Source organism: Streptopelia decaocto (assembly GCF_964273445.1).
Source record: "Streptopelia decaocto genome assembly, chromosome: Z".
Lineage (NCBI taxonomy): Eukaryota > Metazoa > Chordata > Aves > Columbiformes > Columbidae > Streptopelia > Streptopelia decaocto.
In genome coordinates, this window is record NC_138657.1 from 60,498,863 (window position 1) to 60,515,723 (window position 16,861).

General features: G+C 35.9%; 1 protein-coding gene across 3 annotated transcripts in view; it reads left to right on the top strand.

Moving 5' to 3' along the window:
• RICTOR (RPTOR independent companion of MTOR complex 2) overlaps positions 1-16,861 on the top strand; it is an 87,285-nt gene that overhangs the window by 49,574 nt on the left and 20,850 nt on the right. For all 3 annotated transcript variants that reach the window (XM_082075334.1, XM_082075335.1, XM_082075336.1), the window contains 8 exons: positions 2,206-2,252; positions 4,440-4,575; positions 5,155-5,354; positions 6,112-6,238; positions 12,977-13,141; positions 13,579-13,655; positions 13,773-13,851; positions 14,726-14,835. In XM_082075334.1, coding sequence (XP_081931460.1) covers positions 2,206-2,252; positions 4,440-4,575; positions 5,155-5,354; positions 6,112-6,238; positions 12,977-13,141; positions 13,579-13,655; positions 13,773-13,851; positions 14,726-14,835 — 941 coding nt within the window. The remainder of the gene's footprint in view (positions 1-2,205; positions 2,253-4,439; positions 4,576-5,154; positions 5,355-6,111; positions 6,239-12,976; positions 13,142-13,578; positions 13,656-13,772; positions 13,852-14,725; positions 14,836-16,861) is intronic.

Below are 16,861 nucleotides of genomic sequence, written 5' to 3' on the forward strand. Positions count from 1 at the left end.
TTAAACTATATGCAAAAATACACTTACAGTTAAATTGACAAATTTTTTCATAAGCATGTATTAAATTTTATATAACTTTATTTGTATATAAATAGACTTTACAGAATTTGTTGTAATGACGTTAAAGTTACTAATACTTCAGACTTCAGTGCAAACTACAGGGATATCTCATTCATTATATGACACAAGCTGAAGGTTTAAGCTGGAGGTGGGTTTATAGATCAAACTTCACGTGCTTAGATTGAGCTGCATATGAAAACTTCAGTAGTATGCAATCTTGTAGTGCCTTTTGAACTAATACAAGTATGTCCATAACATCAGGTTCATTACAGAATTAATTTGTTTTTATGAAATAAAGGAAGTATCTCTAGCAAGGAGGTTGTTATCTTAAATATAATGTCTCTCTTTTTTTAAGCAGAAAACTTACTTTCTTGGAGTAAGACATCTTTCTGAAGGAGTACTCAGTATATAGCCTTCAAACCAAAATAGGTCCAGCCATTCTATGCATCAAAGCCATCCTGTTGTTATCTTCAAGTAAAGTTTTCTTACTGTCGTCTTTGTTGTTATGAAGATGGTGAAAGCACAAAAAAGGGTTAATGGTGACAATCATAATCAAGATTACATTTGGAAAAAAAAAAAAAGAAAAAGGAAGGAACTAATTTTCTGTGTATTTTTTCAGGGACTGATAAACTTGAGAGGGCAAGAATCTGGTATAAAAACCTGAATATGTATATGACAATTGCTTTGCTCCACCAAATGTCACTGTTTATAGGCTTTTTACTGCAATTAGTAGATTTAGTAGATATGATTATTAATCATAGATATTTTACCTTTGATTCAGTGTAAAGATGTTAGGAAGAAATGTTTTTCAGAATCTCACTGTTAATTAGTCTGTGTAGTACTTTGACAATGGGGATTTTTATGTAGTTGATCATTAAGGTGTTGGGTTTTTTTACCTGAAATTTAGGTCAAACTATCAGTTCACTGCTGTCTCAAACCTCCCCAACAGTATATTTTTCTTATGTCCTGTCAAAGAGTTGCTAATATCTCAAAATCAGAGACTTCTGTCTTTCAGAATGAGAAGTTTCTGTGTTGTCTTGTTTAATTCTAGCCACTTCCTTTCCTGTTAAACTGCACAACGCCAGCATAAACTAAGATAATGTTATCAGAGTGGTCCATCTTCAATCCTCGAATGAGCAGGATCCTGATTCTGCTGTTTGGACTGCTCTCTCTCATGTGGCTGTCCAACTCCCTGTGTCTCCCTCACAGCCTTACAGCTGTGGAGTATCAGCTTTCTACCCCCTCTACCACCATCTGTATCTCCTTTGGTCCCTTACTGCGTTTTTCACTTGCTCAACTTGTTGTCTAACCTGCTAAAAGAGCAGCAAAAGTGGCAGTGGCAGTTTTGACAGTAGAGCTTCATACTTACCTGGCAATGTGTGTTCCATGCTACTAGGGTAGTCAGTTTTACTAATTATTATCTAGTGCACTGTGTGTCTTAATACTAATATAACAATTGGAAATATAAAATTGTATCAATTACAAAAAGAAAATGTTTTATGCACTTGTTTCAATCCCTTCCAAGAAGATATTAGTAGCAACAAAAATAAATCTGAAACCACAGATACAACAGATGGCTGTAAAAACAGAGGCATGTATAGTAGGAAGAAAGGGTAGGTCCAGAAGAGGGTGTTAGGACTTCATGTGATCCTTTTCAAAATATCTTAAAAAGTACGAACAGAGAAGTTTAAATACAATTTTAATGAGCAGTATTTAATTGAGCTATAACAAAATAATTATTACTTTTTAAACAAATCTGATAAATAGTAAAAATAACAAAAGTTTTCCCTGTTATGCATATAAAACCCTATAATTTACAGAGAAGAAATTGAGCAAAAGCATTTATTTTTCATTAGCATGTCATACTTTGCTGTTTTCATTAGAACTGTGTACTTGTACTCATAGAATGTGCCTGACACTCCTCTCTGTCCTTCTCTAAAAAATAAAAAAATTAACAGTTCGTGGAGCAAGAAGTGTGGGCTTTTCAATAAAGTAATGGGTTTTTATAGGTAACATAAGATGCAAGAAAACTTACACTTCTAATAATTATGTAAATATAATTGTAATAGCAATGAGTAAATTTTAGTGACTTACTAAGAAATTACATACAAGTTTCATATAATGCTATATTTGCTGTTTTTCTAGTGGCCAAATGTAAATCTAAGGAACTATAAAGATGAACAATTGCACAGGTATGTAAAAAATTATGTAGACTTCCTCTGAATAAATAAATTTTGAAAGACTGTTTTTTAATAGTGCAGTAAACTATTCCTTGGATATGTAACATTTCTAAACCTTAATCTATAGATAAGCAGCGAAAGATGAAAATTTAGATAATTAGGTTGCAATATTTGCTTCAAATAAACAGGTCTTTAAGCTTTAGTGGTTTCTTTTCTGTGCACAGATACCTTATACATTTATTTCCTCAGCAAGAATCATAGCAGCTTTGCAAACACCCTGTTTCATTTTAAACCTAGAAGTATTGCCTCTCTGATATTTCATGCGTTAGTGTTTGATGGCAGCACTTGAAAATGTTTGACAGATCTGCAGTTGTACAATTGTAGCTTTGATCAAAAATTAAGAGGAAGTTATTTCTACTTGCTATTAATGGCAAGGGAAGTATGTTCGATTTAAAAAAAAAAAAAAAAAAAACCAACAAAAAAAAAAAAACAAAAAACAAAAAACAAAAAACAGTGTACTCCAGTTCTTTTCATGTCTGGCATTAAGACATATTTATTACTTTTGTGTATGTGTGGTAATAGTGTTACTAATTAGTTCTTGGATGCCCCTATTAACATGCATTTCAGAAACCAGTTTGATTAAATTGAAGAGTAGTTCTGTATTTTTAGACATGGAAAAAAGGTTCTACATGCATTAGAGGAAAAACCTAAAGCTAAATAATATCCTGAAAGGCTTACACTGCTCCATTTAAAATTTGTACTGAAAAGTGACCAGGCTACTTTTGGATAGTGTTCCAAGTATAAATGGTAGTGCCATTGTAATCATAGCCATAAATTAATTTTGTATTTTTATTTTTTCAATGTGGTGTTATTTTTTTCTTTCTTAAACATTAATTGCTAATATGTACTAGGTTGTGACACCTACACCCACCCCTCTACCAACCTACCTGGGACAGTGTTATGATTCTGTGATTTTGTGCTGCACCCAAGTGTTGTTCAGTGCCTAAGTAATGTAATTCCAAATGAAGATAAAATCTAGGATTGAGTTAGTCTAAAACATCTACAGTTGGTTGATCTTTTCTGCAGTATTGTGGGTTAAATGCTTTAATGGCTTTAAAATGCCATTGCTCTTGTTTAATTGTAATTAATTAAGCCCCAAATCTCTGTAGTTTCACTGCTGATCTTAAAAAAAACAAAAACAAAAACAAAATTCAGCCACTTAGTTTTCAAAGTGTGAGATACATTTCTTTGTCCTTCCATATGTTTTTTATGTGTATATACACGTGTGTGTATATACGTGCATATATACACACTTAAATATGTACATAAGTACACATACATATAAATGTGTGTTAATATATGTAATATGTTTGTTGCTAATAACCCAGAATAAAATACATTTCATTTGACAGAATTTGAAGAAATCCTCACATTTCCTGTATAACTGGTCCTGTGTTTGGAATTGGGAATAGTGGCTTACTCTCACTTTTTAAACTAACGGGGCAGTGCTTTAGTTAAGTTTTCTTAATGCTTGGCATATATACCTTCAGACAGAACACTGTGCTACTTTAAAGCACAAATGCGTGTTTATTTTTTGACTAAGAATTGGTGAGGGGAAGCTCTTTGCTGAAGATTTATTCCTGCCATGCAAAACTCAAACTATATTGCTCACTATAATTTTAAGAAGTCTTGAGTAAGAGTCTGTGTTTGCAATCAGTTTGTTATGCTTCAGAAATGCTTAAGTGGTGAGGTGGGGTGAATGAAAATACTGTTGCTGAATAAATGCTGTGTTTTCCTGGCAGAAAACAGAAACGTATTTTTCACAGTAGTGTTGTTTATTATATCTGAAGAAAACTCTTGTCACGCATTCTTTTTTAGCTCTTTGTAAGTCTAGACAGTATAGTGTTTTAAAGTTACCACGGGATGAATTACAGCATAATAAATTGTAAGCATGACAATGAGGAGAAAGTGATGGCTTCTAAGAGCATAGAGGTTTTGAGTTCCTTCGCTTATTTTAAGTCATGGTACAGAAAACCCTTTGTAACACACAGTACATGTGCATCTCCAAAATTGTGTCTGGATAGACTCATTACTGCTACGTGCTACTCTTGTAATAACTTTTTATTGCCAATAAGCTAGTTTAGTGATAACTGTCCTTGTCATACTGAAAAATAGCAAATTCTTCTTTACTTTCCTTAGGTTTGTAAGGAGACTGCTGTATTTTTACAAGCCTAGCAGTAAACTGTATGCCAACCTGGATCTGGATTATGCCAAGGCTAAGCAACTCACTGTGGTGGGTTGTCAGTTTACTGAATTTCTTCTTGAATCAGAAGAGGTAAGCAATCTTCAGCTACAAGACTGGAGGTAGAATGAGTAGTGCTGCTGCATGCCACTCAGAGGAAAAACTGTAAGTTTAGTAAAGACTTCTATAGACTTCTGCTGTTAAATCTAAAATGATCAGTGTAATAAAGAAATAGAACTTACAATTTTGAATTGTCCAGGTGAGACACTGAGGAAGATGACTATGTTTAAGGAGAAGTTTTATTAAATAGAGTTTTATGAAATGTAACTTAGGCCTTAGAGGTTTTTTTGACTTTTGCTATGTATATCTTTCCTTCAGCTCTTTTCTTCTTGTGTGCTAAAGACTTCTATGCCTCAGGCTGGAGGAAAATGTCATTGAAAAATCCTTTCTTGGAAAGAATATAATTGGTCCTAAGATGTCTCTAAGATAAATACCTTTTACTTGCCTTGAATGTTTTTCTTTAATCTGAATTGTGTTTGCCAGCCAGCATTTCTCTTCTGCATCTGTATTGTGTTTCTGTATTTTAAGAAATTTAAAATGATGGATTTCAGTAAAGAAGTGAGGCCCAATTCTGTTACTAGTGAATGCTATTACTCTTTTGTTTTTTTTTAGGATGGACAAGGTTACCTGGAGGAATTGGTTAAAGATATTGTACATTGGCTCAACTTTTCATCAGGAATGAAACCTGAACGTAGTCTTCAAAATAATGGGTTACTAAATACCCTTAGCCAGCACTACTTTCTTTTTTTTGGTACCCTCTCGTGTCACCCTCATGGAGTGAAAATGCTTGAAAAATGTAATGTGTTTCAGTGGTGAGTGTTTTTATTCTGTTTGAACTGTTTTTACAGGTAAAATAGTTTTGAAAATTGTAAACTGTGCATGAGGACTACTGCCTGTAAAGCTGAAAACTTTAAAGTTCTTATGATTTACTTACAAGATCCCAAGTTGTGAGGATTTTCAGTGTTCTGTTTAAGAGGAGGTCTTTTTTGTCCATAATCACTGAACAGCGATCAAATAAACTTAAATTCCTTTGGGAGTAAGTTGGCTAGTGACTAATACCAGTTCATTTTAAAGATAGTGAAATTTAAATGAAAATTCAGGTGTTTTGGTGTACTCTTTTATTTAATTGTTTTCATTGATTATTTACTGGCTTCAGGAAACTTGTTTTACAATAAAATCTAGACGTGTAGTAAGACTCACCTTATGGCAGGCTTTATACACAGATTGTTTTACAATGAGGAATTGTTCAGAGCTTCATGAACATTGATTTTTGTACTCATAATCACTAATTAAAGTATGCTCAAAAAGTTATTATAGAGTAATTATTAAAAATGTTCATTTGGGGGTTTTTTCCCTTGCATTTTAGTGCCTTATTTGGTCCTCATTTGACTCTTAACAGCTGTAACAGTTTAAAGTTACTCCATTTCATATGAGAACTTACTTTGTATTGTGTGTTTGTAGAAATGAAAGTCTCTTTCAAAGACTTAATTTTAAATTATTGATTGAATAAATAAATTAGTTTGGATGCATTCAAATACTAATTGTTTCTTCTTGTCTCCCATCCCCCAGTCTTCTTAATCTTTGTTCTTTGAAGAACCAGGATCACTTGCTAAAATTGACTGTTTCGAGTTTGGATTACAGCAGAGATGGACTAGCAAGAGTCATCCTTTCTAAAATCCTGACAGCAGCTACTGATGTAAGTTTGATTCAACTTATTTTCCATTTTTGTTTGCCATATTTTGTTATTCAAAGTGTATGACTTCAATTTTAAGCTAAGCTAGAAAGATTTTTATTTTTGTATTCAGATAAATGAAACTCCTGCTCATGTAGCTTTTGAATTTGCTGTGTACTTTACACTGTATATTGTACTTCTGCTCAATAAATAAAGTCATTCAAATAGGGCTTTCTCTGCTGTATGAGTGGGGTTAAAGTCTTTAAATGCATAAACCAAGTGTAACATTATTGTCTACATCAGTGGACATCCTAAAATAATCATGAAGGCATTGTTTTCACAAACAGAAATGTGTATTTCTAGAATTAAAAACAGATTAACCTTCCAGTGGTAGATAGTGTTTTGATGATGAGTGAGGTTACACTGGTGGAACTGAGTAGAAGCTATAGCTCCTGGAAATGGGCATTGGGATTTGTACTTCTGAATCAAAGAAAGTGAGTGGAATAAAACCCAGATTTCTGTAGGCTTGGGAAAGGAAACTCTTGAACTTCTAAGAAAAGATTAATCAATCAGGTGTAACATAGTAGGCAAACAAGCATTGATGTCAGGGAAATTACAATTAATAAGTTGAAATCTAACTAGGAGAGAATTTCAATTACGTCAGGGAGAGCTATTCCTCTGTCACCTGAAGAGGCCAATATATATTCTAGAGTTGATAGAAAAGGAAGTAAGGTATATGCCAGTTTTAAGTGTCTCTCACTGTATTTTGAAAGAGGAGAGGGAAAGAATTAAACAAATGGAGGATATTTATCTGAGATTATCAGAGTGGAGTCTGGAAGTTATGAAGATCGTTGAGGTTGAAGGAATGACTTATTGAAAGTAGAGACTGAAGCTCCCTACTGAATAATTTTAAAGTAATCTTTCAATGAAGTTATGACTTTGATATCCTTTCTCCAAAATTGTTTTATGGCTAGTCTGAGCAAGAAAACAGAAATTACAACGTTGTGAGGACACATGCATGTGTCTTTATTAGACTTCTAAGCTCCTGCTAGGTCATAAAAAATCAGACTGTGGAACCTCGTTTAGCTGTTTCTGTTGAGATTTTGTGTCAAGGGGTACTGCCGCCTGCCCCCCTCCACATCTTCCCAGCTATTTTTACCTCCTAAAAAGAGGTCATACGTGAGGGAAGAGCATTCCCACACTTCAGTTTCTTCCAAACGCAGCTAGTTAACAACTAGAAAAAAAGTCCAGGCATGCTGTCACAGTCTTTTCAACAAAATACACGGTTAACTAATAATCTGATGCCTTTTATTGTGAATTAGTGTTTGTGGTTTAGATTTTGGAAAAGATTTCTTGATTCTGATACCTGAGGTATGAAGAATTAAATTCAGTTTTGAAACAGATACTTCCGAATGTTTTCAGGCATATAGTGCTTGAGTGTTTTCAAGCACCAGAAGCTTTATGTAAGTAGGAGTGAGTTGATCTCCTTCTGAATATTCTATAAAGAGCTACCTTTCTACATTTTTTTGTTTTGTTTTAATCCTAGCTGGCAGGGTGAGGAGGGAAGACAAAACCAGAATGTATTCAACAGTGATACATGTGCCACTAGCTGTAAGCAGACTAGCTTCTAGTGGGATGCCGATACTGTCTGAACGTAGTGTCCCCAGCATACACAAAGCAGTTGAGAGTTACTGCTACTCTTAATGATAATAACTAAAAATACAAAGCCTATTTCTAATTCACCTTAACGAACAACAGGTAGTAAATATGTCTTGTACTTTGGACATGAAGAGGATAGACATCACTCTTTGGCACCTTAGATATTAAGAAAGCTTGTAGAGCTCTGTCAATTTTATCCATTTCAGTTCTGGTCTGTTTGGGGTTGTGAAAACTATCAGTGATCATGATCTGATCACTGTCATTACCTTGACTATTTAATGCCGTACCTGGACAGATGTTGAAGTAGAACTCCTTGGAGAAAGCTGAGACATTCTACAGGCTCAGAAACTTAAGAATGCAAATTTTGGAGCTCAAACCTAAAAACTTAGTTTTAAAATTAGAGATCTTTCTTGCCAGATACCTTCTCGCATCCATGATGTTTTAAGGTTTCAGCCTGTGTTAGTAGCCCATGCCAATGCTTCCATTTTCCAGTCTCACAGTGATGATCTAGCAACATTGTCTAGGGAAACAGCAGAGAATAAGTAACTGTCTGTTTCTGGCAGTCTCCTAAAATGTGAAAGAATATAAATTATTAGGATGTTATTCTCAACTGCAGAGCACTGACATACTCTATAAGTAAAAGTGTAACCTCTCTCATATGTGCACAATATAGGTCAATGCTCCTTCATGTCAGAGTTAGGTGTGCATTCAGGTATAGCAAATCTCTAGCCATAATGATCTCCAGGCAAGTTCATAGCTGAGATGTGTTGTGACTTAAGTTCTGCTACTTAGAGTTCAGAATTGCACTGGGTGAGACCATCCCCTGATTTATGTATACTGCAATACCGTGAGAATCCTTTCACTATTTTCTTCAAACAAACAAACAAAACAACACAAAACCCCCACACATTTAAGAAATATGGAAAAAATAGATCTTGTTTGTTCAGCACAAATGCAAATGTATCTCTTACTGTCAGGATACTAAAAAAAAAGAAAATTTGACTTTATGAACCTCTTGAATAGAGCCTGACTTCCTTTGTGAAATATATTGAACACTAAGAGATGGATAAAACTACTTCAGGGTGTTGTGTTTCCTGAATTAGTTGACCTGCTTGGAATTCTTGGAATTCATGGGGAAATATTTGTTTATTTCATCTAAAAGAGGAAAATCACAAATAGAATGAACTGTCTTGGCCAGCAGAAATGGGTCTGCATTTGCATCATCCACAGATGATTTCATACTTGGATAAAATTTATTTACTTCCTTAAGTTCATTTCCCATTTTACTGTGTGGCCAACTGCATAGTTCTTATGGTGAAAACAGAACTGACGGGATTTGGAAGAGAAAATTTCCCTGAGTACTGATTGATTAAAAAGTCAAAACATTGACCTGTTGAAGAAACCTTTGTCAATGCTTGATGTACACAATATTGTGAATATCATCTCTTAGACAAAATGCTTGTCTTCGGTGTTTTTGGTGTTTATGCTCCAAATAGAAGACCAAAGTGTAAAAAGCTAATGCAAAGGATAAAACCTTTCTATTATTTTGGTATTAACAACTACAATTGGCAAAAACCACAGATCTCTTCCAGAAATTAAAATGTTCATGTGATGTGGAAATAGTTGTCAATTCCAAGAAAATAAGATACCTGAAAGAATATGGAAATACTGAACTGATAGGTATTTGCATGGGCCATTCCATTGACTCATGAGTAATTTGGAAATGCCTCTGTTGAGATGTTAGGAGAAGCTGTCTCCCATTTTCTGAATTCTGGAATTCTGAAATGGAATTCTGAAACAAGAGCAGCAAAAGAAAATTTACTCCTTTGTATTTAGCAAGGATGATAGGAAAAAATTGATGCTTGGCACAGTTTACACCACTCACTGCTCTGTCCTGTAAGGAAAATATATTTTTAAATATTACCAGAACTGACGTTTTGTCACCTTGGACAAGTTAAACTGGAAGTTAAATTCAGATAAGGCATTTATAAGCTTTTCCATCTTCCCTTTTCAAGGACTTCTGATGAGGACCTTGTAGAATGAGTGGAGCATGTATAGCAAGGCTCTGGAAGGGTTTGTGTTAATTCATAATCGAGAAGACAAATTGTGATTTTGACGATTGTGATTGGTGCTACCTCTGGCTTCTAGATTCAGTTTAAAAACAATAAAAATGTATGGAACTGGACATACATTCTGAAACGCTGTGTTTTGTAAGGAAAAAAGACCATCTCCAGTAAGGCTTCTTCCCTTCAGAAATTTTAATTCCCTTCATCAATGTTAATTAATGAAATACCTTATCTGTTTATTTCAAAAGCTGAAGATGCTTTTTTGATTTAACTGATGTTATAGCCCTGTACGCCTTTTAAAGCTACCCAGAGTTGTGAAGCAGGTTTGTTAAACCATTTGCTAATGAGTGTCTCTGAACAAGGAAAACTAATTTCTGTAGCCAGCTTAGCCTTAGAAGGTCAGGGTAGCATTTTGGGGTGACTGTATACAATGAAAACATTTGCAGAGTAATATCCTTGCAGATCAGTGAAGGAGAAGCACATCTTAACCTACTTCCAGATGTGCTTTGGTCATTCATGCTAAAGGAAATTAATACTCCCTCAGCTGCCTTTCTGCCAGTTCATAGTAGGAACATGTGAGAGTAGCCAGTGTGTTCTCAAGTGTTGCAGTTCATGACCTAAAATTTTATCTTTGTAGGTGGGTAAGGGGTAAATTTTTCCTACCTCTTCTGGTAGGTATGCTGAGCTGTATGTAATTAAATGAGCATAGTGATCTCTGAATTGCTTATTCACTTCTAGGGGTCTCAAAGCCCGTTAACAGTAGAAGTGAAAATCCTCTGACAGATTTAATGCAAGACTTTGTCTGTGTTTTTCATGTGGTTCATGTATGAGGGAAAGAGGGGAATGTCTGTTTCCTCAGCTGTCTTCTACACTGGTTTTCATATCAGTTCTTATCAAAAGTAAAAACATTCCAGGATTTTGCTCCACCTGGAAGAGCAAAGCTGGGCTTTCCTCCTCTGATCTGGGAAATGCATATGGGTGATCTTGCTGCACAAAGTTGTGGTCCCACTTGAAGACTTTAAGTCTGTTGGAAATGCATGCAGTGGTTTTGCAGCCCCAGGTTTGAGGTTGGAATGTCTCAGTCTGTTGAGCTATTCCTTGTTGTAAAGTCCCTTTTCCATACCTGCAATTTCTTAAAACCGTGCTCTGCTGTTCTTCACACCTTTTCAACTGTTCTTATTTTTTCTGATGATGATAGGAAAACCAGAATTGCGCTCAGTGTCCAAGATGTCAGAATCCAGTGGATTAACCTACTGGCAATGCTGATGCATTTTGTTCTGTTTACTTTCAGTGGTTTTGCTTGCCATTGAACTTCTCTCTAATACTTCCATGAAACTAATATTAGCCCCAAGATCTTTTTCCCTTTGTAAAGCTAGGATTATTTTTTCACTTTAGCTCATTGTTTCAAATTCATCTGCAGTGAATTTTATTTGCCATTTAGTTGTCCCATCAGTCATTAGTTCCTTTTTATGTTTTCCTTCTCCAAACAGAAAATAAAAATGGTTCTAATTCTGTATTAGCTATCTGGATAGATGAATTCATGTTAAGAAAGTATTTCAGGAAGTGAAGATTATTACCTTTTGTTCTCTGTATCACACTCAGTGTAGTTATAGTAGTAACAACAATTCTTTGTAGACAGATTTTAACACTTTAAATACTTGACACTGAATTCTGGTTTCATATAATTGTGATATTCCACAGGCTTAACATCTAGATCAAGTGATTGTTTTGGCATAATAGCTCTTGTTCTCGTCTTTAATAAATATTCTAGTTCTGTATTCCATGTACAAGGCATACACTAATGGGATGCAAGCCATTTTGAAATGGTTTTGCAGCTTCAATCAGAGTTATGAATCACTGTTCCAGAGTCTTTCTTGATATGTGTAACACATGACATTCCTGCCTCTCCTCTGAAAAATAAGCCTCTGTAGATGGAGTGAATAGAAATGGGCACGTGGTATTTGAAGTTAAAATAACGAGGCAAGGTTTTTGAAATGAACTGTGCATGTTCACTACTCAGATTCTCATTTTCTTTCAAGTCCTGCCTACCAAGTATTTCTGCAGGAAAAAAAAACAATCCAGAAGCTATTGTTAATCTAGGTAGTACTGTCCAACCTGGACCAACTCACTTGTCTCTTTGAGTGCAGATATTCACGCTTCCCAACATAGATAATTTATATTTTAGCATATAGAAAATTTACTTGTTTATAGCTATTATAGCCTTAAAGGTGTAGGGACTGAAGACCTTAAGAAAGATTTGGGCATGAAATATTTTCTTTTCCAGCTGTGCTTGTCTGAGTATAGATAACACCTTTCCTAGTAAGCATACATTGACAGGTTTGTTCTGTGCCTACTCCAGAATACTGCAAATTCTTGCAGATTAAGCCTGTTTGCTTCTACTTTGTATTTTTTCTAATAGAAAATGGTGTTAGCGAGTTTATGCTCTTTATTCAGCAAGTTTTGAACAGCAGTAGAGGAACTGACAAGATACTTACTTCATTCTGCTGTCACTGTGAAAAATTAATGTAGTAAACTGTCAGGAAACTGTCTTATTACAGAGAATAGCATTTTTCTATTTAGAAGGTTTTCTGAGAAGTTTTGAGGATCAGATACTTGTATCAGGGAAACAATGTAAAATTTACTAAAATAAATTCCCTAAAGGTTCTAATATTTGCCCATATTTTTTTTTTTTCAAAACATTGCATACATAAGAGTATATGCAATCTCAGTGGCCATTTATAACCTATTTTTCATGCTAAGCCTGATGAATTTGTGTGATACTATCACAGTGAATGACTGATTGATAAAGATTTTTCAAGGAGACTTGCAATGACCAGATTAATTGTTATCTCAGACTCAAATTTCCCATTTGATAAGACAGAAATAACTCTGATAGACCATAATTTTAATATGTGAGGTGCACATCACAGCTACTTGCTGTAAAATGCAGTAATTGAAAGGTCTTTTTTAAAGTGATAAATCATTCAGTAGATTAGCTATTTTTCTTCTGTTCAAAAAATTCTCCTCACTTTTGCAGAGCTGCAGGTTGTACGCAACAAAACACTTACGAGTCTTACTGAGGGCGAATGTAGAGTTCTTCAGCAACTGGGGGATTGAGTTACTGGTGACCCAGTTACATGATAAAAATAAAACTATTTCTTCCGAAGCACTTGATATTCTAGATGAGGCATGTGAAGACAAGGTGAGCATCCTTTCCGTTGTCAATATCCTTTTGGTATGCTACTCTGTTCACCACCCCTTTGCCCCAGTAGCAGAGTTCAAGTATGCAAGAACCTACTGATGGTTTCCTTTCTTGATTGTCATTGATGAATGTCATAATAGCTTATAGGCCCCCTTGCTGAAAATACTGCAGTATTAATGGCAAGAAAATGTAGTCTTCTGGATTGTGCCTACTTTTAAATATTCAGATTAATCCAGCTATTTTGCACATTGTAGTCTTTGTGAAGTAATCTATATTTAATGACAAGGTGCACAAAATGCATAATATTATGATGAGTTTAGTGCTGTTTGATACTTCCCTTTCTTAAAAACTTAGTGCTTCATTGCTGGCAGGTTGTTGTTGTAGTTCTGAGAATTATATAGCACTCATATATTCTTTATGCATCTTTAATTATTTAGGCCAATCTTCATGCCCTTATCCAAATGAAACCAGCTCTTTCTCATCTTGGAGACAAGGGTTTGCTTCTACTCCTAAGGTAAATGTCAAATATGCTGTTCGACTTCACACTGTGGAAACAAACAAGTGTGTGTTTTTATTCAAATTATGTGATTTGTTTTAAGTGAAGTACTAATTGTCTGATGTTATTTTACAGATTTCTGTCCATCCCAAAGGGATTTTCATATCTAAATGAAAGAGGTTATGTAACAAAACAAATGGAAAAGTGGCAAAAGGTAATGGCATAAATAAAGTGTACTTGATATTACAAAGGGGGAGGGTATGAATGTGCAGGATTAGCAGGTCAAAGATTCTTAAAAATATTGCATGTTCACCTATGTGTGTTGCTAATGCCAATTCATTTATTGCCTCAGTGACTTAAGATTTTGTTTAAAAACGTTGACAGGGACTTAGTTCCATAGTTTCTCTGTAAATGCATGCTTTTGATTTACCTGGCCTTTTATATCATTTTGGTATTTCAGCAAGTATTTCAGGAGTGTAGTGACTTCCTAAAAAAGGCTATTGTATAAGATCTTATCTAGAGAAATGTGTAAAAAAAAGTACTATTTTTTTCAAGATACACATTACTGCCAGTCATTACTAATTAAAGTTAAACCTATAGCTCATGAAGATAGAATTAGCTTATGCTGTTAGGAAATAAATAGGAATACAAAATCATTAAGAAAAATGTGTCATTGTTATTACTAGAATAAAACTGTTCATAAATTATTTTGTTTTCATGATTAATTATAAGTGCTTGTTCTCATTTCTGCTGGCATTTTTTTTACTGACTGATAAGCTTGTCAATTCTCTAGGAATACTGAACTGTGTGGTGGTCTGTTTGATTATTCAGGTTAAAATCAGATGTGAAGTATTGCCTTCTTTCCTTTTTTAACAAATTCACTGAAATATTTATGGTATCAATTGTCAACGCTGAAAACTGACTGTATGTATGAAGTGCAGTAATTTTGATGAGCCTCACCTTCAGATCATAAAGAAATTGAACCTTCCTTAAGGGGCACTTCAGTAATTCCTTCCTTATAAAGTGCCATACTGTAAAAACATAAACCACTAAATGTATTTTGTCAACCTTTGTCTGTTTTCTTTCAGGAATATAACTTAAAGTATGTTGAATTGATTGAAGAACAACTTAATGAAGCACTTACAACATACCGCAAACCTGTTGATGGTGACAACTATGTTCGTCGGAGCAACCAAAGGTGAATTGGGAAAAAGTGTGTTTGGGCATAAACAGGCAGGGCTGATCAAGAGAGCTTTAGACTAGAGCTGATGAGGGAAGGTGATACCAACAGAATTGCAATAGGTAAGCCAAGGGTTGGCATGGCATCGCCTGAGGGTGGCAATGCTAGTGGGAACATTTACACTGCTCCTGGGAGCACGGAGGGCTCAGGAGCATGTCTGAAGTGCTTGTACACCCACACATGCAGTATGAGAAACAAACAGCATGAACTGCTCACGGAGCTGTGATACCATTGGTATTAGCTAGACTTGATGAAATGAGTCCCAAGACTGGAGTGCTGGGGTGGAGGGCACCAGGTTGTTCAGGAGGGATAAGCAAAACAGGTGAGGGGGAGTTTTCACACTACATGTAAGGGAGAGGTTTGATTATACAGCACTTACAGTTAATGATGATGTAGTCAGGAGCCTCTGGCTGAGGATTAGGGGGATGGGAAACAAAGGAGATATTTTAGTGGGTGTTTACTAATGATTACTCAGGCTGTTAGCACTGATGAGTTGTTCTATGAGCAATTAGGAGAAATCTCTGGATTAGTACCCCTGTCCTTTGTGGAGACTTCAACTTCCCAGACATCAGCTGGGAATATCACACTGCTGTGATGAGCAGGTCTTGCAAATTCTTGGAGTCGTAGGAGAACCTCTTGTCACAGGTACTCATTGAACCAACTAGGAAACATGCGCTCCTAGACTCGCTGTTTGTGAATAGAGAAGGACTTGTGGGAGACGTGATGGTAGATGATTGGCTTGGCCATAGTGATCATGAAATGGTTGACTTTTAAAATTTTCAGTGTAAAGAGAAGAAAGGACAGCAGAGTTGCTACCCTGGACTTCAAGAGAGCAAACTTGAAGCTATTTGGGGAGCTATTTAGTGGAGTGCCCTGAGAATTTGCCCTTAAGGGCTTAAGAGCCCATGAGTGCTGGTCAGTCTTTAAGAACCACCTTTTAGAAGCACAGGAGAAGGCAATTCTACTGTGCCGTAAGTCACACAAATGGGGCAGAGCACCAGCTTGGCTGAACAGGAAAATCCTCACGAAGCTCAAGAGGAAAAGGGAATTGTGTGATCTCTGTAAGCAAGGTCAGACTTCACAGGAAGATTACAGAGCTGTGCTTTGTATATGCAGGGAGAAGACATGAAAGGCCAAAGCTCAGTTAGAGTTGAAACTGGGTTGGTGTTGTGTGAGATAACAAGAAGGGCTTCTGTAAGTAAATTAATAGTAAGTGGAGGTATAAAGAAAATATTGGACCAATACCTGTTGAAGGTGGTTGTGTGACTAATTAGGATGAAGAAGAAGCAGAACCATTGAATGTGTTTTTACCTCAGTCTTTAATAATGCTGATAGACCTTGGCCTGCCCAGTCCCCTCAGTTGGAGGACCATAAGTGTGAGAGCAGTGACTTTCCACTTGTGGACACTGAAGTTGTAAGAGACCAGCTCTATCAGCTGAATGTTCAGAAATCCAGGGGGCCTGACAAGATTCATTCCAGAGCACTGAAGGAGCTAACAGATGTTATGGCAGGATCTCTCAAATCATCTTCCAAAGATTTTGGGAGTCTGTGGATGTCCCTGCTGACTGGAAGCCAGCCAGTCATAATCCAATCTACAAAAAGGGCCTGAGAGAAGACCCAGGAAGTTAAAGACCTGTCAGTGTAACCTCAGTTCCTGGAAAAATTATGGAGAAGATTATACTGGGTACTGTTAAAAGGCATTTAAAGAGTAATGCAATCATCAGGCACAGTCAGCATGGGTTCACAAAGGGAAAGTCCTGTATAACTCATCTGATATCCTTCTGTGATAAGGTCACCAGCCCAGTGGATGAAGGGAAGGTTGTGGATATATCTGGATTTTAGTGTGGCCTTTGATACTGTCCCTCACAGCATACATCTGGGCAAGTTCTCCAGCTGTGGGATGGGCAGGTTCACAGTGTGCTGGGTGAAGAACTGGCTGAAGGGCAGAGCTCAAAGGGTTGAATGAGGCTACATATGTACCTGG